The following is a 22,444-nucleotide window of genomic DNA, read 5'->3' as shown; positions in this document are numbered from 1 at the left end:
TTGATCAAGGAATTTCGGGTCCGATCTTTTTATGTGATGAGGATCAAGGAAATTTAGACCCGATCTTTTTTATATGATGGAGATCAAGGAACTTTAGGTCCGATCTTTTTATATGATGGAACTTTAGGTCCAATCATCTTATATGATGAGGATCAAGAAACTTCAAGTTCTAATTTGATCAAGGAACTTCGGGTCTTGTATATACTCATCATAACAAAAATGTAGTGCAATAAGAAAATTAAAGCAGATGGCGGCAATTCCAGCCACTATACATAAATTGCTTTAAATACGCAATGCTTGTGACAAAGGTTTTAATTCAACATCATTCACATAAATATCAAAAACTTAATGATAATAATTGTTAGGGTAAATTACACAAAACTACCTCAACTATATGTTGAATCACAATCTCATACCTCATGTTTTAAAAATTGCAATGTCATACCTTAACTTATGAATTTGTTGCAATGTCAGACCTCCGTTAAATTTTCTGTCAATTGGAATAAAAAAAAAAATTTAATTATTAATAAATTTTTATTTTTTATTCAACAATTAAAATTTTTGATTAATTTACTTAATAATTTAACAATTTTGAAAAAACAAAACACAATTTAACAATTAAAAATTAAAATCTCTCCTCCTTGCCCCTTAGAAATCGTCCCCTTCTCATTTCATGATCCCTACGCCAATTTCAGCACCAATGACAACTTCAGGTACAACTTCTTCAAATCCTCCACCTTATCCTCCGTCGCCTCCCTCCCCGAGAACCCCCAAATCTACGACCTCTCCGAGATCCACTCCGCCACCTCTAACTTCCTCTCACACCGCCGCCTCTCCTCCTCCTTCACCTCCTCCTCCTAGCGCTGCTTCCTTCGCTCCAAAGGTACTGTCATCTTCTAGCACAAATCCGGCTTCCCCATCTCCCTCCCCGACCTCGAGCGCCACCTCTCCCTCAACTCCAAATCCCACTACTCTAGCCGCATTAAGCTCCTAGGCAGCATTTACCTCATCTACGAATTTGTTGTCGGTGCTAACCTCTTCGACTGCCTCCGCAACCCGAAGAACCTGAGCTACACCATCCTGTCATCGTGGCTCTCCCAGATGTAGGTGGCTACTGACCTCACCCACAGCCTCGATTACTTCCACCATCCACGAAGGGGGACGATTTTTGGGGACAATTGTTATCCTCACGCATGATTCCTGGGGGTCGGTTGTTAAATTCTAAAATAAAAAAATTAATTTTTTACTCTAGTTAGAGAAGCAGTGAGCCTCGCTCCTACCATGTCATCAGTTAACACCCAAATTAACAGAAAATGTAACGGAAATCTGACAATGCAACGAATTCATGAGTTGAGGTTTGACATTGAATGTTTTATACATGAGGTATGAGATTGTGATTCGACCTATAATTGAGGTAGTTTTGTATAATTTACCCTAATTGTTATTATAAGAAGGGCGATGGTGCTGCATCATTCACATATATATTAATGTATGATGGGCGATTATTCCACTAATCATATTAATAACAATGATAAGGAAAAAGTAAATATTAACTTACTATACTTCCCCTTCTTCCTCTTTTGTCAACAGTTTAGTACATCTAAATTTTCTTTTCTTTTTCCCTAAATTAATGGCACCATGATTTCCACCTTTTAAATTTTGAATAAAAGAAATCTGGTGAGATTTTTGTACAAGTCTTAAGCTACTGTCTTTTGTGTCGACCTGTGCCACCTAACTTTGAATCACTTATTTTCTTTTCACATGCCATTCGTTGCTAATAATAATAGTTATATAATCAAATGTATATTTGCTTTAAGAAAATTAGTCGTACAGAAGTATGAAGATAAAGTAAAAAGATTTTCTTATCTGTGAGATTCTAGCCGACAGAGGTGGGAGGTAGTAGTGCTTTACCGGATTTATGGCGTTGTTTTTTTCACCTACATGAGAGATCTTCTTGTTGATAATGAGTTGTGAAATTGAGGATATGTGTGCAATGGAACATAAAGTAAATAAGACACAATATTTACGAGGTTCGGCAAATGTACCTACGTCCTCGGGCTAGCAGTACTACTTTCTCTCATTATCTGAAATAATAGGAGTACAATAATAACTCTCACTATTTGCTTTTCTCTTTCTAGCCCATCTCATTGGTAATTTCTTCCACATCTCTCTTCTTTCCTCTTCTCTTCTCTCTCTCTGATATTGAATTATGAGTTTACAATCAACGGATGAACCTCCTTTTATAATTTTTTTCATTTGAGAGAATAATGTAGCAACACTATTCACTTTATTCAATTTTTTTCAAATAATTAGCACATAAAGTAATCCATCTCATTTTTATTCAAATGAGTACTAATTTTCCCCAACTTTGAAAGTACGGGTAGTGAGTCTTAATTTGCACCCGTAAATATGGCTGTTTGGTTGCCCAGGCTTTCAAATTTGCTCATATCATTTGAAATGAACTTACCAAGAAGACTAAGCCAACTGAACCACCTCAACAACTTCACATCTTCTTCTCAATCCTTCACTGAGTTTTACTCTTCTCTGATTCAACAATGCATACACACAAGGTCCTTGATGGACGTTGGAATTGTTCAGACCCATATGATCAAATCCGGTTGCATTCACCTCTCTGTAGGCAACAAGCTCGTCGATGCGGGCTTGAAGTGTGGGAGCATTAGCTATGCACGCGAACTGTTTGATGAATTGCCCGAGAGGCACGTTGTCATATGGAACTCGATGATATCTTCTTATGTTGGCCGTAAAAAAAGTAAGGAAGCAATTGGTTTGTATGAGAAGATGGTATTGGATGGAGTTTTCCCAGATGAGTTCACGTTTTCAAGCGTTTTCAAGGCTTTTTGTAATCTGGGACTTGTGAATGAAGGGCGGAGGGCTCATGGGTTGGCAGTGGTTTTAGGTCTGGAGGTGTCGAACGTGTTTGTTGCTAGTGCTCTTGTTGACATGTACGTGAAGTTTGGGAGAATGAAAGATGGGCGGTTGGTGGCTAATCGTGTTGTGGATAAGGATGTTGTTTTGTTTACAACGTTGATTGCTGGTTACTCTCAGCATGGTGATGATGGCGAAGCTCTAGATGTTTTCAGGAACATGATCAAGGAAGGAATTAAGGCTAATGAATATACTTTTGCTAGCATCTTGATCTCTTGTGGGAATTTAGATGATTTATCTAATGGTAAAGTGGTCCATGGTCTTGCTATCAAGTCGGGTTCTGAACTCGCTGTAGCTTCACAGACATCACTTCTAACTATGTATGCTAGATGTGGATTGATTGATGATTCTCTAAGGGTTTTTAAAGGGTTTCTGAATCCAAACCAGGTAACTTGGACATCTCTTATTGTGGGTCTTGTAAGAAATGGAAGAGAAGAGTTGGCTTTGACAAAGTTCAGAAAAATGATCCGCAGTTCAATAGTTCCGAATTCTTTCACATTATCTAGTGCTCTTCAAGCATGCTCAAGCCTTGCTATGATCGTTGAAGGAAAACAAATCCATGCTATGGTCACAAAGTTTGGATTGGACAGAGACATATATGCTGGTGCTGCTCTTATTAACTTGTATGGGAAATGTGGAAGTACAGAAATGGCAAGGTCTGTTTTTGATGACTTAATCGAAATTGATGTGGTATCCATGAACTCCATGATATATAGTTATGCCCAGAATGGATTTGGACATGAAGCACTTCTACTTTTCAATGGAATGAAAGACTTGGGACTTGAGCCAAATGAAGTAACAATTTTGAGTGTTCTCTTGGCATGCAACAATTCAGGGTTGGTTCAAGAAGGCTGCCAAATCTTTGCTACTGTTACGAATAATCATAATATTGAGTTGACAGTAGATCACTATGCTTGCATGGTTGATTTGCTGGGGCGTTCTGGGAGACTTCAAGAGGCCGAAGCACTAGTGAAACAAGTCAGGAATCCAGATGTGGTATTATGGAGAACACTGATTAGTGCATGTAAACTTCACGGAGAGATCGAGATGGCAGAAAGAGCTTCTAATAAAATGCTTGAACTTGCTCCAGGTGACGGGGGTTCTCATATCCTGTTGACAAATGTTTATGCTTCAACTGGTAATTGGAGTCAAGTCATTGGGATGAAAAGCACAATGAGGGATATGAAATTCAAGAAGAATCCTGCAATGAGTTGGGTTGATGTAGACAGGGAGGTTCATACTTTCATGGCTGGAGATTTGTCGCATCCAAGATTGAGAGAGATAAATGAAATGTTAGAAAATTTGGCGGACGGGGTAAAAATTTTGGGTTATATTCCTGATACAAGATTTGTGTTGCAAGATTTGGATGAGGAGCACAAGAAGAGGTCTTTGCACTCTCACAGTGAGAAGCTAGCTATTTCCTTTGCTCTGTTGATGAGTAGTAATAAGGATACTGTTATCAGGATATATAAGAACCTTAGAGTCTGTGGGGACTGTCATTCCTGGATAAAATTTGTCACCAAAGTTGTTGGGAGAGAAATAATTGCTCGGGATGCCAAGAGATTCCATCATTTTAAGGATGGATTTTGTTCCTGTGGAGACTATTGGTGAATACAAATTATACAATTCAGATGTATACAAGGCTCCATTGTGTAGTTGTCGATTTTACTGTTAGATTGGCAAGGTTATTGATCTTGTCTTCTGATTGATTGGCTGTAACTAATCACTTTGAGTTCCCTGTGTGGGAAGCTGCTCCCACATGATTGATCTTCATCCTAGATAGGGCATTAGTGCTTTCTCTCGTTCTTGAATCGATTGGAATGAATACATATTCTCAGTATTTGAGTCATTCAAGGATGCTGGACATCAGGTATGTACTTAAATTACAAAATGATTTGTGGTTCCTAGTTGACATAGCAAAACTGATATGAAACCTTTATGGTTCCTAGTTGGAATAGTAATATTAATATGAAACTTAATTGCTATCCTAGAATTGTAGCAAAATTGATATGAAACTTAATTGCTATCCTCGATGTGTTTGCTAGGAGCGTATTACACCTATGGATTGATGACAAAATTCCTAAACCTTGTTTTCTAATTAACTAGTTGTCAGTTGATCAACAGTTGCATTTCAAGCTATAGACCAATTATTTTGTACACATGGTTGGTCTTCACTGCTAATTGCGGGTGAGGACCTCTGTAGAATGCTGTTTAATGTAGAGATTAGCCAATTGCCAATTGATTATACAGCTGCAAAGATGAGTTTCGGAAGAGTAATCATATGTTGCACACACCAAATGTGATTAAATTTTCAAACTAAAGAACCCCATTTATAAGCAGTAGGGTACATGAGTGAAGAACTCTCTGCGTGAAAAAAATTCTTCTGTTTGTTTCAAGTTTCACACCATGCATCCTTCAATATAATACAGTTGCTAACAACATAAGCACTAATTATGCACTGATTGTTCTATCTGATACCTAAATGGGTCTTGTACCATAATACATGAGCACCCCAAATATGCTCTGTGTAGTTTGGTTTTTGACATTCGTTTATTTTCAAACCAAGATAGCCAAAGCTGCGAATTTTATGAACAGTTACCATGGCAACAAAATTAAGTCCGCTTGTGCACTCACTTGAAGTGAAGAGCTTCTTTTGGCCTCCCCAACAGAGATAATACCGTGGCTGAGATATGCCTCGAGGACAGCCCTGCTTCTTCAAGCTGATCCTGTGGTGCTCCATGATCAATGTATCTATCAGGGAGTACCATTGCTCTCAACTGCAAAGAAAAATCCCAGAATTTTAGGGTCGACAAAGAGATAAGAGACTAAAAGAACAAAAATCAGTGATGTTATGAGAATAATAGGAAATATAGTACCTTGAGCGGTCCATCTAGAATACCACTTAAACTTAGGAAGTGGGATACATGAGATCCAAAACCTCCGATTGAACCTTCTTCCACTGTAATAAGAATTTCATGATCCCTAGCCAATTGCTTGATTAGTTCGGTATCCAGAGGTTTGCAAAATCGTGCATCGGCTACTGTAACAGATATGTCCCTGGTTTTCAGGTTGTTTGCAGCTTTTACACATTGTTGAACTATGGAACCATATCCCAAAATCGCTACTCTACTGCCTTCTATCAATATTCTTCCCTTACCAACCTGTTCAATATTGGTCAATGAATTTCAGCTATCTATTTTGTATACTCACTTAATAACTATGAATTTTAATACTAACCTCGAGTGCGGTTCCTTTGTTATTAGCAGGGAGAAGTGCTCCAATACCATTGCCTCTTGGAAATCTGAAGCAGCTAGGTCTGTCATCTATGGCTGCTGCTGTGGCGACCATGTTCATCAGTTCAGCTTCATCAGACGGAGCCATTACCACCATGTTGGGCAAGCAAGCCATGTATGTGATATCAAATGCTCCACAATGGGTGGGCCCATCTGCACCAACCAAGCCAGCTCGATCCATTGCAAAGCGGACAGGTAGTTTTTGAAGATCTACATCGTGAATCACCTGTATACCCATTATAAATCATTAGTGCCATATGAAGCAGTGATTTTGTCGAAAACTTTAGATTTGAAAAGTAAACTACATCACCATTCCTTTCTATCAACTCACCTGATCATATCCTCGTTGCAGGAATGATGAGTAGATAGCACAGAATGGCTTCAGACCTTCTGCAGCCAAACCAGCTGCAAATGTAACAGCGTGTTGCTCAGCGATCCCCACATCAAAGCAACGATCTGGAAACTTCTTCTGGAAATAATTTAGACCAGTGCCACCGCCCATTGCTGCATGAATGGCTACAATCTTGTCATCTATTTCAGCTTCCTTAATCAGTGATTCAGCAAAGTACTGGGTATACGAAAGTGTAGGGGATTTGGTCTTAAATTGCTTGCCGGTTTGTGGGTCAAACTTGACAACACCTGAAAATACAGGGAAATAAAATAAGGATCATCATAAGATTCCTTATCTGATCACTGGGATCATAAAGTTCTGACTCATACCGTGCATTTTGTCAGCTGCTGCCTCAGCTGGGGGATAGCCCTTTCCTTTCTCTGTCATGATGTGGATTAAAACTGGCCCCGGGGCCGGCATGGCTTTCACTCTCTGGAAAATAGTGACTAAGTCTGCAACATTATGCCCATCCACTGGACCGATATAATATAACCCAAGCTCCTCAAAAAGAGTGGATCCAGAAGCGCTTATCATTCCCCTTGTGTACTCGTCTACTTTTGCTGCAACTTCATGTGTTTGGCCTCCAATTTGCTTCGTAATACTCTTCGAAAGATATTTTTCATAGTCAGGTTTTTTTAAATAAGTTGAACAGGTCAGAATAGGAAGAATCACAATTTGCAAGATTAAAGGTTTACTTTTGCAGCCTCGCGAAGTTTGCGGAACTGGGTGCTTGCTTGGAGCCTGGTCAGAGCACTGCTGAGGGCCCCAACGGGCTTTGCAGGGCCATCAAGAGTGGCGGTGGGTAAGGAGACTTGCTTATTGTCATTCAATATGACGATCAGGTTAGAATCAAGGTACCCTGCGTTATTCATGGCTTCGTATGCTTGCCCTGCCGTCATGGCTCCATCTCCGATCACTGAAATGATATTGTTATTCTTCCCAAGTAGGTCTCTTGCCACTGCCATGCCTGTCATAAAGTTTTCGAGGAAACAAAAGTCAGATGAAATTCGCAAATTATCCATTTACTGTCTTGGACTTGTATTTTAAAGTCGAGATTGAAATGGGGTTCTCGGGTTGGGAGGTGGTTAAGGTGAGAAACAGGTACCTAAACCAGCAGAAATGCTCGTAGAACTATGGCCTGCACCGAAAGCATCATAAGCGCTCTCATCCCTCTTAGGGAAACCGGCAAGACCTGAAGTTTTCCTAATTGTGTGCATCTTGGACCTCCTTCCTGTAAGAATTTTATGAGGATACGCCTGCACAAGTAATTGCGTCTCAGAACTATTGAGTAGATCGGTACAATTCAACGTCTTTCGATCAATTACTCTAAGTTAAAACAGTATTTTCTTTTCAATCAAATTATTAATGAATGTTAATTTCTTGCACCTGATGACCAACATCCCATATAATCTTGTCGTCGGGCGTGTTGAACACATGATGCAGTGCCACTGTCAGCTCCACCACACCTAAGCTTGAACTGAGATGCCCACCTGACTGTGAAACACTGTAAACAATATCTACCCTCAGCTCTGCTGCTAGTTGTTCAAGATCCTGTAGAAAATGATAGCGTAGAAATCAACCACTACAAGAAAACAGGGCATTTGTGACGAAATTATATTATATGTAACTTGATCTGTTGTTTTAGAAGTGAGTTTATTATCTGTGTTGCCAGCCTACCTCTGTGGAGAGATTCTTCATGTGAGCTGGGTAATTGACTGTGTCCAGCAATGGCGTGCCCGGTTTTTCACCAGAGAAATCGATCTTCCATCCATCCTTTCCTTTTCTGATCAACTTGCAGTCCTCACCATCTGAGTTACCAGCTGAAGCCTTAACACAAAGCTGCCACAAATGATAAAAAAATAAAAAAATAAAAAAATAAACCATTGAAGCATCAGAAGAAACCATTCATGAATATATCCGAAACCCGAAAACGAAAGCAAAAAACAAAAGGGAAACGCGAAGAAGAACACAGCACGATAATATTGACATGTAATATTATTATTCCACTAAACCTGTTGCCTGCAACTGTGATTCAGTTTTGGAGCTGGAGGATTGAGGCATGAAAACAGGTACTGATTTGGTCTAATGAATACGCCGGAGACTGCCATTGCTGACCGAACACAGCTCGGAGGAGGAGGAGGAGAGGAGATTGGGAGAATTATGAAGACACGGAGAGGGGACAAGAAACAAGGTTATATAGTTGGTGATGCAACGGAAGAGGCACCTACGTGGCAAACATAATACAGTTGCTCTACTGTTTCCGTTTAATTGAAATGACTGCTAGTATTCTACCCAAATTTTCTGGTCGGCACAGTTGCAAAAGTTACTCTCCACAACCTTCTCTACGTACTTACGTATTTCATTTGGGCGACAATCCACAATTGAGCGCCAAAATTTCATATTTGAGACCCAAGGATAAATGGGAAATTTTAAGTGTGACATCCCATATCGCCCAGTGGAGGGATCCTTAAATGTATATTCTCATCTCTACCTAGCACAAGGCCTTTTGGGAGCTTACCGGCTTCGAGTTCCGTAAGAACTCCGAAGTTAAGCGAGAAGGGGGCTAGAGCAATCTCATGATGGGTGACCCTCTAGGAAGTTGTTCGTGAGTTCCTAAAAACAAAACCGTGAGGGAATGGTAAGCCCAAAACAGACAATATTGTGCTACGGTAGTGGAGCGGGCCTGGGGAGTGATTCATCCCAGGCTGGGATGTGACATTAAGGGGATAAATAAAATTATGTTCAAGGATTTTTATTAATTTTCTGAAAAAAGGAAGATGATTTTTCGTTTCCGTTTTCTTAGAAAAAGTCTTTATGGCGAACCTCTTTTTTTTTTTTTTTTTTTTTTTTGCATTGCATGTGTAAAAACTAATGCATTGGTAGAAGAAATTAACATACATTTCTACACCAGTCATATCTGTAACAGGTTACAACAACAACCATGTCTTATTTCACTAAATAGGATCGGCTATATGAATCTCGTGGGGTTTGATTATTAGTTGTGAGAATGTGGTGGAAGATGCGCTTTCTAGGATACAAGGAGGAATTCAAAATACCTTAGTGGAGCCTTCTTGTGGCTAAATGCAACATCTGCCAGCAAAATAAGGATATTAGGAACTTTGTGGCTATTAGGAACTTTGGCAAGCTATAAAGAAGGATATTAGGAACTTTGTGGCTAAATGCAACATCTGCCAGCAAAATAAGTTTGAAACCATAGCTCATCTTGGATTTTTGCAACCATTGCATATCCCTCAGAAGGTGGGGACTAATATTAGTATTGGCTTCATAGTAGGACTGCCCAATTGCAAAGGAAGATCTGTTTATTTTGTTGCTTTTTCCTGCCTTTACACTGCTGGCAGTGGGGCTCAAATGTTCATTTTATTGATAATGTGTTCAAACTCCATGGACTGCCGAGTTTCATTGTGAGTGACAGGGATTCTGTGTTTATTAGTGCATTTTGGGGAGAATTTTTCAAGTTGCAGGGTTTTAAATTGTGTATGAGTTCTGCCTATCATCCTTATGATGGCCAAACTGAGGTTATTAATAGAAGTTTGGAAACATACTTGAGGTGCTTTGGAAGGGAGGGGGGATGCCTAAGAGATGGGTGCACTGGCTACCTTGGGTTGAGTGGCGCTTCAATACTTCTTATCATACATCCTTTAAGTTCATTCCTTTTGAACTTGTGTATGGATATTCACCACCGTACATTGCACCATATGAAGTAGGTAATGCAAGAGTAATTATGTGGAACAAAGTTCGGTGGAAAGGGATGGTATGCTATTGCTAGCTGTCCTTGGGCACAATTTGGATTTGGTTTAGAATAGGATGAAAATGCGAGCTAATAAAAAGCTGACTGAAGGCTTAGGCATCTAAGCGCTTTTGACTCTCATTGCATGTAATAGTTTTTCTTATCTTTTATTTCCTGATAAACGCCAGAGTAAATCTACACGTGTGAAATTAACAATTTTGCTTGCTTTATCGGCAAAGATAATATACTCACCTTTCATAATTTTCATTTTTTTTTTCTTCATAATTTTGATATGTTCTCGTTATTCTCTTATTCTTTTTCGGTTTTAATTTTTGTTACTGGTTGCCTCAATGCGTCCTATTGTATACAAAGCGATAAAGGGGACATTAATTAATAAATTAACCCGTGAACATGTGCAGATGTTTTTCGACAAATAAAAAAAAAAAAAAAAAAAAAACATGTGAAACACTATTTCAAGTTCTGTACATTTTATTTGTTAGCCATATTTTTTTTCAATTATTATTATTATTTTTTTTTTTTGTTTGGTCGAATATGTAGCGATTTCGTACTGCAGTAAGTCACATGTATGCATAATACTACACTATATAGCCTTTAATAGGCCTCTTGTTAAACGAGAAATTGACAAGAACCTCACAAAGAACACAATTAATCTGATTTGTGCCCTTTTCAATTCATTTAGCACAAAACATATTTGTGTTGTAAACATTATTAAGTTTACAACACAAATATGATATTCCAATGAAAGGCATCAATTTCACTCTTGCGTTAAAGAGCCTCATGCATTAGTGTCCTCCATGAAAGGCATCAATATCACACTAGATGCCAATACCCTAGCAAACATTATGATAACAATGTCTACCGAACAACGGTAAATATACAGGGCCCATGTTTAAATTTGAGATTCATATGCTCAATATTTTTGTTGTAAACATTGTAAACATTGTTTGATTATATCATATGCTCAATATTAAACATCGTAAACATTATTAATTTTTGTGTTGTAAACATTGTAAGCATATTTGTGTTGTAAACATTACTTACTTGTTAAACAATTTAGCAAGCATTGCTCAATTAATTATTAAGTTTTACATATAATCTCACTGAATATTAAGTATTTATATATAAAAAATTCTATGATATTCTGGAGTATCCCATACTCCTGACTTTTAAAACATTAGATTTTTTTTGACTAAATTTTTAAACCAAATTGTATAACCAAATGAAGTAGTTGTTGATCATTAAATTATTAATTAAGTGTTGATAAACGTATTTATTTATCATTGGTTACACATGATTTGTTTTGCAAATTTGGTTTAAAATTTTGATTTCTCTAGCATGTTATTCATATATACATGTTGGTTACTAGATTTTTTTTATTTTTTATTTTTTATTTTTATTTTTTATTTTCATTTTAAACAAATGTTGGTTATTAGTTAACCTAACAGCTTGGTGTCGTTTACCCCGCCCCCCACTAGGGAAAAAAAAAAAAAAAAAAAAAGCAGCTTAGCGTCAAGTGAAAGTTAGGTACCTGCTTAATCAAGTCATTGTGTAGTCTTATTCATCAGTAATGAGAAATCGTACTGCCGTTAATTTCCTCGCATTAATTCCGTATCTCTCAGCATCTCACTCATGTTTCACGGCCCAACATGCATGGCGGCATTCGCTTTTCACATTATATGTCTCTCACTTGGCACGTTTTACTTGATTTGTCTTGAAACTGTCATTTAGTCTCATTTTATTCCTATGAAACTGGTTTTGTCCTAATTTGCTCTATGAAATGCCATTTTCGCCTCATTTTAGTCTCGGTTCATCTTATTTTCATCTGTTCTGTCAAATAAATGTTAAATTAAAGGGTAATATGGACATTTACTTTTGACATAGTTCTTTGCCTCCAACTTGCCTACTAAACAATCCCAATTCCATTTTCAATAACTCTAATTCAAACCCCCGTCTATTTCTCTTGCGTATAGGTGTGGAGCTAAAGTTGTAGCTGTTGGAAAAGCAAGTAATGCGTTGTGTTTTAAAAGCAAATAATTGGTTGTGTTTCAAAATCTAATTCAAGTCAGTCATTGAATCTCACAGTTGCAACTACAGCTACACATCAATCCCCAAGAGAGACAAACAAGAGTTTGAATTAGAGTTATCAACAAAATGGAATTGGGATTGTTTTAGCAGGCAAGTTGGAGGCAAAGAATTATGTCAAAAATAAAATGTACATACTACCTTTTAATGTCACATTTATTTGACGGAATTGATGAAAATGGCTAAACTGAGACTACATGAAACGAAAATAATAATTTCATAAGGCAAAGCAAGACAAAATCAATTTCGAAGGATAAATTGAAACTAAATGACAGTTTCAGTAGGTAAATCAATTATTAAGCCATTATTTTATACGGAGCAAAATATGAAGAGAATGATTTTGGGCTATTTTCAATGATATTCTCGGGATGGAATACTCCCAATTTTTAAGCATTGAATATTTGTTTAAAAATATAAAAATCAAGATCCGATCGTTATAAAACTTAGATTATTTTATGTTCTGGAGCGACATAAAATTTTTATGATTTTGGCACTATAAATTTCAATCAGACTGAATTGTCAAAGTTTTTATCAGTACATTTGGTAAATTATATAAGATAGTAATAATTTTCTTTTCCTGGATAAGGAAAGGAAGGTGTGAATATGCGGACAACAACTTCAACTTAGTCGTTGATTTGTTATTAATAATTAGTGCAAGATTTCCATTTTATGATAATGATTTAAGTGACTGGTACAAAATTTTCCTGATAACGATGAAATTTTCTTTTGGAAATGAAACTTTATTAAAAATGATTAAGAACTTTAAACCGTTTGTGTTAAAAGTAGTTAAGAAGTCATACGTTAAAAGAATTACTCTTTTATCGTAATTAAAGAGCAAAACAATAGAAAAAACAGACAGAACGAGAGAGAATAGAATAAGAGGAACTGCTGCCTTAACCAAGACTAAAGACAAAGGTCGGTTGCGAGGATTTTTTGTGTGTTTTAGCTTTAGCGACTAGGGTTTTTCCTCTCTCAAGCAAAAACAAACAATGGTTTTTTCCTCTCAAGACAAGTAACGAATGACGGGATGTTTTGAATTCGTCATATATCTATTCAAGTTTGATATTTGGTATTATTGAAGTGACGCATTGACACTGATATTTTTCTCAAAAAAGGAGAAGAAAACAAGATCCAAAGTGGTACGTAAAAGCTTAAATGCATCCAAAAACAAAAAAATGTAAAAGCTTAAATTATATTATTAGCAGCTCCTCCTCCTACTCGGACGATTCTGTCGCATCCCCCAACTCTGGCTACTGGTTTCAGATACTCCATGACATATAACTGATGCCCTGTCTGGATTTTAATGGGTTATTCATTCCTAGTGGCAGATGATCAGCTGATATAAATTTTAGAAGAAAAATACAAAGATACACAGTTCTCTACTGGACAGGTGGTGACTAACCGAACAACTTGTATAATACGTGAATAAGGCTATTGCCACGTTTCATGTTAACAGTACGACGTCGGTAGATATATTACTTATATATTTTATTATATTATTGACACAAAATATCATATATATATATAGTAATTGTGTATTAGTATCACAAAAATTCTTCTCGCTAACTAGATTGCTACCTTCATTGTCTTATATTATTTTTTTCTATTTATTACAAACCATGATTTTTAGGTATTTGATTATGGATTTCAAGTGAAAACTTACACTTCTTATTCCTTACGTTTAATTAAATGCAAGAGAAAGTTAAGGAGTGAAATGATTCCCTTACACATGCTTTAGTGTACGCAGTGAACTCGAAAATCAAGATGATTGCAATTCATATTTGTTAATGTTGGGTACTTATAGGCCCACATAATGATGCAGGCCAGGAAAGAAGCCACGAAAAAAACCAAGGGAGATTGAGAAGCCCAAGGCTCAAGGGGCTTAGAAGAGGATACCCCCGTGCGTTATAGCCAACCGCCTACGAGCTGAGCTCGACCAGGATATGTAAAGAGCTTTCAGACTACCAGGGGCACGGGGGCTGGCTGACAGCTTTATGGCATAAGTTTCTGGGAATAGATCTACCAAGATGTCATTCAGGCCACGTGGCAACCCTCAGTTAGTGGCAAAGATGTAGGATGAGATGTAAAGGTGGTTGGAACAGCTCTTAGAGAGACAGAGTTGGATAACAAAGGCTGAGTGGAACGCTAGGCCTGTATCACTCTAACATAACGCGCCCTTTCAACTACACACATGTCATTTCACCGTCGAATGTTAGGTTGATAGGTGGAAAAGGTGTCAGTATTAATTTTAGTCTACATAGGTGGTGCATTAAATGCCAAGTTAGGAAGACCCAAGACTGAGGGGTTCATTGAGGGCCTATAAAAAGAGGTGGAAAACTCCTATATTGGAGTCAAACTGTTGAAAGGAGAAAACGTTCATGTATTAGCCAAACGCTAATTTTATGCTTGAAATTAATATAATCCGAGAAACACAATGTATATAGCACATTATTGAGGGATGAACCACTTAAACCTTTGAGTCCATATCATTTCAGTCCATATACCAAGCCCACCAAAGGTTAAGTATTTTAATTTGTTAACTTACAAATTTTGAGAATTAACAATATTCCTTAAAAGTAAACATGCGCTAAACAATTGGGCTAACCTATGGTTTATGAATAATTTGTTATTAAGAGATAGGAATTAACAATTATTACTAAGATTTGATGATAATTATTTTCATTTATGAGTGAGAGTCTCAAGTTCAACTCACCTGGATTGCTAGGACGTAAAACATTTGTCTTGAGTTCGATTAGTTAGAACTAACCCATTGTGTGACTAGCCTAATTCTCCCTCCCCTTAGAGCAACTTCATCATTATCCAATTGCCCTTGCATGTGGGTTGAACTACCCCCGACCCAAAAAAAAATCATCTCCACTTGTCACAAATAGGCTTCCTTTCACTTGCCCTTTAATTGCCGCCTGGATTTCCGATGCTAAAAAAATTGAAATTAAGGTTGTGCCACGTGGCACAATCTGGTGAATTGATTTAAACAAAATTTAGTAAATCAATGACCTGAATTAATTTGGGGTAAAAAATCCAAAAAATTCTAAAAAAAAAATACAAATGTTTTTTTTACCTAGACACATAAAATTATACGTACCAAAGTTCAACCTTCTTCATTTGCCTTTTATTTTTAAATAATTATGCTTGTTTCTAATATTATACTTTGCTTTGTATTTAAAATTAATTACTGGAGTTAAATACAAAGTTTTATTTTCAAGGAACTAACTTACTAAGTCCACACTTACAAGGCATAAAACTTAAAAAAATATGTGAATAGCAATGACTCATACCCTTGCCCTTCCTCTTCTCAAACGGGTGCACTTGCACAAAGACAATTACTGTTTAGAATGAATAGTGAGAGCAACGTCACTCCCCTTGCCCTTGCCTTGTCTTTGCCCTCCTAAAATAGGTGAAGTTGCTCTTAGTGTAGTATATTCCATCCCATTAGGAAAAATTGTGAAGAAACAAAAAAGTACGTATAATTGGTTAGTTTAATTGTCTAAACAATACTTTAATAGTAGAAAACCCTAGTTGCGGAGAAAGAGGAAAATCCTAGCTGTGTTACTGGCGAGGGATCAGATAAGATTATAAGGTGACTTACGTGGCCATATATTATAATTAGAATTGTTCAATTTCTTAATCTTCTTTTGAATATCATTTCTACAAGCAATTATCAATGGAGATCATTCCAAAAATATGAAACAAATTAATGATGTGAATACGAAGTAGCATATTCATGATGTATGACACACCTCGACCAGAGTCGAGGCATGCTAGCCGTCACATGAGGGTGACGGAGCCACGTGCGCAACATAAGTGATAATAATAGAAAAATGCGTCTAAATAAAAACCAAAACTAAACCTACTTAAGCTAGAGATAAAATATAAGTGTGTGAAAGTGATCAAGTATAAGATACACACATATCAGAGCATAGGTAAACAAAAGTGCAGTCAAACCAACTAAGTACTAATTATACAAACAGGGAGAAGATCCTTACTTATTTGTGGAGACGTTAGAACCGCCGTGAAGTCTTGTTGAGCCACCAAGGATGATCAGCTACCTCAAACCTGGAGAGACATAAAACAGAAGGGTGAGTGGGCAAAAACAAAGCATTTGAAAACATATTTATCTTTTCTGAAAATAATAAGCCCTCTCTGTAAAACCCATATAGTTTCCAGAAAATAATACTACATAGGTATGGAAACCAATATGCAAGATCAATGAAAAACTAAAGTATGCCATGTCATAATATCTCAGCAATAATAAATGTAAGCCGAGTGTGAAACCAATATAAAATAGTATGCTAGTCAGAGTCACCTAACATGACCTATACGACTAGATCTATCGCTCATCGATCTAGGCTAGCACACGAGTCAGAGTCACCCAAAGTGACTTGTATGACAGGCTGGGTATAAATATGTATGCTCAAGTGCTACGATCACATGAAGTCTGTACGATAAATCACATGTCACCTACGAGTCGAAACCACCTATTGTGGTATGTACGACAGGCTCGCACTAAACTTGGATCCAAGGTGAGCGTGTGGTGCGGGAGGTGAATGGTCAAGTGAAGGCTGGCCCTAGCCCCAAGCGGGAGCACTAATACCGGGTTGCAGCCATGATGAGCTCTAAATAAATATGTACACATCAATGCAATACAATCCATTCAATCACATCATACTCACCTGAAGCTTATCTGAGTCTCTGCAACATCACACAATATATTTCACATTTATAACAGTGCAATACTCAAAATGCAACTCATTTAAGACATGGCATTCAAGGCATAAATCATTTAAGAAAAATATTCTGAAAAACATAACATGTATATATAGAAAGCAAATGCCCACTCACTGATAAGTAGCAGGATCGTAGCCCCCTAGCCTCGCTTGTCCACATTCGTCATCGGGATATGTCTCACCTATATGCGGAATAACTAATTTAACGTTAATTCAATAGCACATAAACAAAACCTAGGTTGAATTCCTCATACATTGCTTAAATGAGGTGTTTGAATATATCAACATGATCTACTCAACACCACAAACACCCCCATATTTTTAGAATAATTTTTGGACATCACACACACCTCATGCGCCATCCAATGCACAGCCACGTGCAGGCACGTGCCTGGCACACTAACGGAACTCGTAACGGTGTTAGGGAATATTTTGTTAAATTAGGAGAATATTCCATTAAAATTACCTGATGCCGTTAGAATATTCCGTTAAAGTTAACAGAATATGCTCCTTCTTCTTCGGTGACTCGTCGAAGTCTGCTACCGACCGCTGTCTGGTTCGTCGGTTTCTGGAAATTTTTCAAAGTTCAATATCTTCTTCATTTCTCAACCAAAATTCATGAAATTTATACGGATTTGAAGCTGTTGAAGAGTAGAACACAATCATACCTATTAGAGATCCAAAAACCAATGGAAGGTGGTCGGAAAAACCTTCAAAACCTTTGGCTAAGTCTACAACTCTATGAATCCTTTTATCCTGATGTTAACTCCACCCTAAACCTACTCTAGGGTCTCTATAAAGTTGATTAGAGGCTTCCTTAAACCTTAAAACCCTGTGAAACGCCCACGATGGCGTTGGAGGAAATCAGCTCCTCGCTAGAGCTCTGGTTCCTCACATTTCCGACGTCCATTCTATAAACTAAGGATAGGGTTAGGTTTGGGAAGTCGAGAGGAGTGTGATGGTAGCCTCAATAGAGTCAATCTTTGAAGTTTGGGTATAGTTTGAGTGTGGGTGTGCTCTCGGGTGTATGGACGAATGAGAATGATCGAGAAGAGGTGAGAGGGTATAGGTATGCATATGTGTGCGTGTATGGGATTGGCTAGAAAGAAAATTATCATGGCCCTGATTGGGCAGACATGAGAGAGGGAGAAAGAGTTATGTTAAGTGGCCCAAAGAAAAGTGAAATCAAACCCAAAATCTAATTGAGCCCAATAAAGTAGGAATTAAGGTGATTGGTGGACAAGAATAGATATAATCCACCCTAAAATATAATTCTACCCATTCTCATTCTTTAATTGTCGTAACTTTTTCGTTAGAAAACTGATTCGACCTTAACTCGCGTCAACGCGCTCGTGACGACGAGTACAATTTAATTACGATAGTGAGAAAATAATTTAAAAATAGATATGTACATCCACATCACTAAGCCTTCGTCACTTTACACACTCGGGGACAAAATGTATATATTAATTTGGAATGGATCATTACAATGTATTGTCCATTTATTACTTATAGTTGAATGACTAAATAGTCTTCTTTTTTAATAGTTTTTGTAGGAATGATCTTCAAATGAAGATTACTAAATTAAGCGGTTCGGATAGAGGTGACCAGATTTGGAATAAGTTTCTTCGCATTTTTATGACTATGGTAGATTGTTGCTCAATTTTGGTATAACAAATCTTTTTAGGTTTTAATTGGAATAGTCAATAGTGTAATAACCTCATCATAATTCCGAAAGGTCCTTTTAAGTAGAATTTTTTTGGTCTTATCACTGGTTAGTAGCTAGGTCAATACACTACTACACTACGTTGAAAATAGAAACGTAAGAATAGTAGGGATTTGATTTAATTTGGAATTTGATATAATTTAATTCGGGATTTGATATGATATATTTGGTTTGGTACAGATTTCTTTGTCTTGTGGACAAATGATTGTTTTGATTTATTTCTTAGTATTGTTCCTTTGTAAACTTTTAAATACCCTGCTATGGAGAAGAATAAAGTATTGAAGTAGTATTTGAGAGTTGTAAGATTATAGAGAATTCTAAATTATCCTAAACCCTTCATTTTCAACTTAGTCTTAAAGTAGAGTTCGATTATTGTTTGAACTTTGCTATGAGCGCTGCCCTGTGGGTGCACGAAACTAATTTTCTTCATGCACCCACATGCCATGAACCTGAGTTGAAGATTGTTTATGACTTTTATAAGAAAAATAGAAGTTAAAGTATGGCTGCTGCCGTGAAGAAGGAAAAAAGGTGAAAAAAGTTGTGTTGTTGCTAGCTTGGGGAAGAAAAAGGCGCAGTTCCAACATATCAAGAGATCTATTTATCTGGCTTTCAAAAAAATGACGTTAGTTCCAATTAGGTTTTCGAAAGAATATCGTTAGTTCCAGTTGGGCTTTCGAAAAGAGGCATTTATTCTAGTTGGGCTTCTGCAAAGATTGGTGCTAGTTCCAGCTAAGCATTCGAAAAAACGCGTTAGTTCCAACGGATTGTGATTTGATGAGTTTTTGAAAAGATATGTTAGTTTCAGCATATCAGTGAAGATTTCCTGCACATGTGGCTCACTTGATGCACGTGTAGTTCTACATGAGGGGGATGTTGAATTTACAAAGTTTCAAATTAGATCTTATTTCCTTCTTTGCAAACTGATGATTCCACATCATTGTTGCAAATAAATTTTTATTTTTTCGTTTAACACATCTTCGCCAAACAGAAAGAGCGGAAAATAAGTGCCTTGTCAGTTGAAGGTGTTCTCTTCTGTACTCATTATTTTAGAAGAACATCAACTAGCCGGTCTTATGGATGGATGCCAACAATTACGGCTTGTCTCCTTGTGCGTCGACTCCATGAAATTCTCTCTGTGAAGCAAACTCACTGATGAGGGTTTTCATCACCGTCACTTCTATTCTTCGCCATGGACTTATGCTGCAATAGATCATCATCCAAACAGTTCAATTTTAAAAAAACGCCACGACATATAAACCCTAGCTAGTTGTATCTTTGTCACTGAGGCCCCACGACATATAAGTATCTACATCGAGCAATATATGGGATGCGTTTAACATATGGTATAATAATTCAATGTATGTAGAGAAAAACTTATGCATGACAATACATTATTTGATCAGGCTATCACATGATAGTGAACTTATTTTATGTAAGTTCCCTTATTTTGAAGATATATTTTCTTATCATCAATTTATTATGTTGTAAAGGTCTATTGGATGCGTAGTTCACTTTTTAATGTGGAAAATATCTATTGGGCGGGTAACACCATTGAAATTATATCTTTATTGCATGAATAACTTTTGAAATGAGATCATCGCCATACTAAAATATAGAGCTAGGGTTTATGAAATAGTTCGTATGCACTGGCGGAGGCATATTAGGACTAGAGTAGTCCTAGGCCTACCCTCACTTGTAAAAATAAGATTAGTATTACACCTTGCTTTGCAACCCTTCTCAACACGTGAAACAAATCCAATCATTATCTATTTTTAATCCAACAAATTTCATCATAAAATTAAGTACAATATTTTGAATCATCATTTGTCACAGATCAATAACATTCAAATTAAACTCATCATTCACTTTTAATTAACAAAAATTGTCTTTCACTTATGCAATGGCAGAGCTATTTCCCTATTCTTCTTGAATTTCAAGTATTTAACCATTCCAAATCCCAAATTTATTGAATAAAGAACAATAAGGTTTGTAAAACTCTATTATCCTCTATAAAACATTTGTTTCTATTCTATCCTACCTCGTACTTTGAGTTTTAGGGTTTGCAAATTTTTAGTAATTCTCTCTATTGAGTTTAATAATTCTTTCAATAGTATAGATGACATCATGCGCAATGGTCTCAAAATATGAAATTCATATTATCTATGGATATGTTTGTTAGAGAACAATTTAAGAAACAATAAAATAACAGAAATACAGAACCGAAATACTTATACTTTATTATTCAAAAATACTTGTAATACAGAATGCAATTATGTTATAGTAACAAAAATTAAAATGATACTAACTTGAATGAATTGAAGGTAGAGGCTAGCGCAAACGTTATGTCCTTCGAACAGTATTTCTGTCCCACTCATGTGTTTGTGGTTCTACAACGTCTGCTTGACCAGGATACAACTATCTAATTCTACAACCCGCACTGGATTATAGAACTCTAGCAAATTGCTTTGTGTGTTTACTCTTTGGAAATTTTGTACGGAAGACAAGGGGGAAGAAAAAGATAATGTTTGATGGAACTGAGGACTCAAGTTATATAGGCTTTTTCATACCTCTTCAAACACCTTTTGAATGTATCTAAAGCTATACAACTCTACAACTCTTTCCAAAGAGTTGTGTCTATTAATCAAAACGTTTTTAATTAATTTAATTAAAAACTTAATTCAAAATTAAAACTAATTGATCAGATTAATTTTAATTGCTTGGCCCCAAGTGCCCCAAGGGCCAAGGCCCTTGTCATGATTAATTAATATTATAGTATAATCATCAAGCCTAATCCACACAACCATAAGGCCCGAGCCTTCAATCAATTTCCAAATAGTCCAAGTTCTAATTACTAAGAAAAAGGAATAAGCCTATATAAAGGCTAGTGAAAAAATACTGTTGACTAATGTGGGACAAGAGGGTCTCAAACTCCTACAATGTTAATTTTGACTATTTAATTGTTTGAATATATATTATGATGTTTTTCATTTGTAATTTTATGATCACTATTCATTTTTTTCTTCTTCTATACTTGTGTGAAGCCTCTCCTCACAAGAAATCTTAACTCCACCACTGTTTGTATGTTTATTCTTCTCTAATGTGGAAGTATTTATAGGAATTACAAGAGGACTTCACAAGGAAGTACGAAACCTTTTTACACAAGGACTATAACAGGCAAAATCAATTAAATACAATTAATCTCCTAATTCCACATAAAGTAGGGCTAAGCTCACGGCAACATACTTCTCTCCAAAATAATGGCATGGGTATATTTCTCAACACATAATGTTATATTAGCGGATTATAACATCATGTAGTGATGAATCCATTCCATATAAGACTCTCTTTGCAGTACAAAATCTCCTCCTATTTGGATCCTAAAGAGATATCACAAAGACAAAGACCTCCCTGCTAGGCAATTGCTAGCTACACTGCTACTTTCACCCTCCTATCCTATTGTTTTACAAAGAAAAGGATATTTTGTGTTATTGG

At 36.7% G+C, this 22,444-nt stretch overlaps 2 protein-coding genes across 2 annotated transcripts; one reads left to right on the top strand and one right to left on the bottom strand.

Moving 5' to 3' along the window:
- The first annotated feature begins 537 nt into the window (after positions 1-537).
- On the top strand, positions 538-4,800 carry LOC103954705 (pentatricopeptide repeat-containing protein At5g65570). Its single transcript, XM_009366528.3, has one exon. It carries the CDS (start codon positions 2,410-2,412, stop codon positions 4,555-4,557), a length of 2,148 nt encoding a protein of 715 aa, XP_009364803.2. The 5' UTR covers positions 538-2,409; the 3' UTR covers positions 4,558-4,800.
- Positions 4,801-5,244: 444 nt separating this feature from the next.
- On the bottom strand, positions 5,245-8,804 carry LOC103954706 (probable 1-deoxy-D-xylulose-5-phosphate synthase 2, chloroplastic). Its single transcript, XM_009366530.3, has 10 exons — positions 8,643-8,804; positions 8,308-8,469; positions 8,017-8,181; positions 7,736-7,886; positions 7,326-7,597; positions 6,960-7,233; positions 6,571-6,878; positions 6,184-6,465; positions 5,823-6,107; positions 5,245-5,723 (listed from the first exon to the last, which is right to left on the bottom strand). Exons 1-10 carry the CDS (start codon positions 8,736-8,738, stop codon positions 5,577-5,579), a joined length of 2,142 nt encoding a protein of 713 aa, XP_009364805.1. The 5' UTR covers positions 8,739-8,804; the 3' UTR covers positions 5,245-5,576.
- Positions 8,805-22,444: the final 13,640 nt, after the last annotated feature.

This window comes from the organism of the source record quoted next, unplaced genomic scaffold, assembly GCF_019419815.1.
Source record: "Pyrus x bretschneideri cultivar Hongxiangsu unplaced genomic scaffold, Pyrus_bretschneideri_v1 Contig18, whole genome shotgun sequence".
In the NCBI taxonomy this organism is placed as follows: Eukaryota; Viridiplantae; Streptophyta; class Magnoliopsida; order Rosales; family Rosaceae; genus Pyrus; species Pyrus x bretschneideri.
Note: the sequence above shows the minus strand (reverse complement) of the source record. Positions and strands in the feature narration are given on the sequence as shown.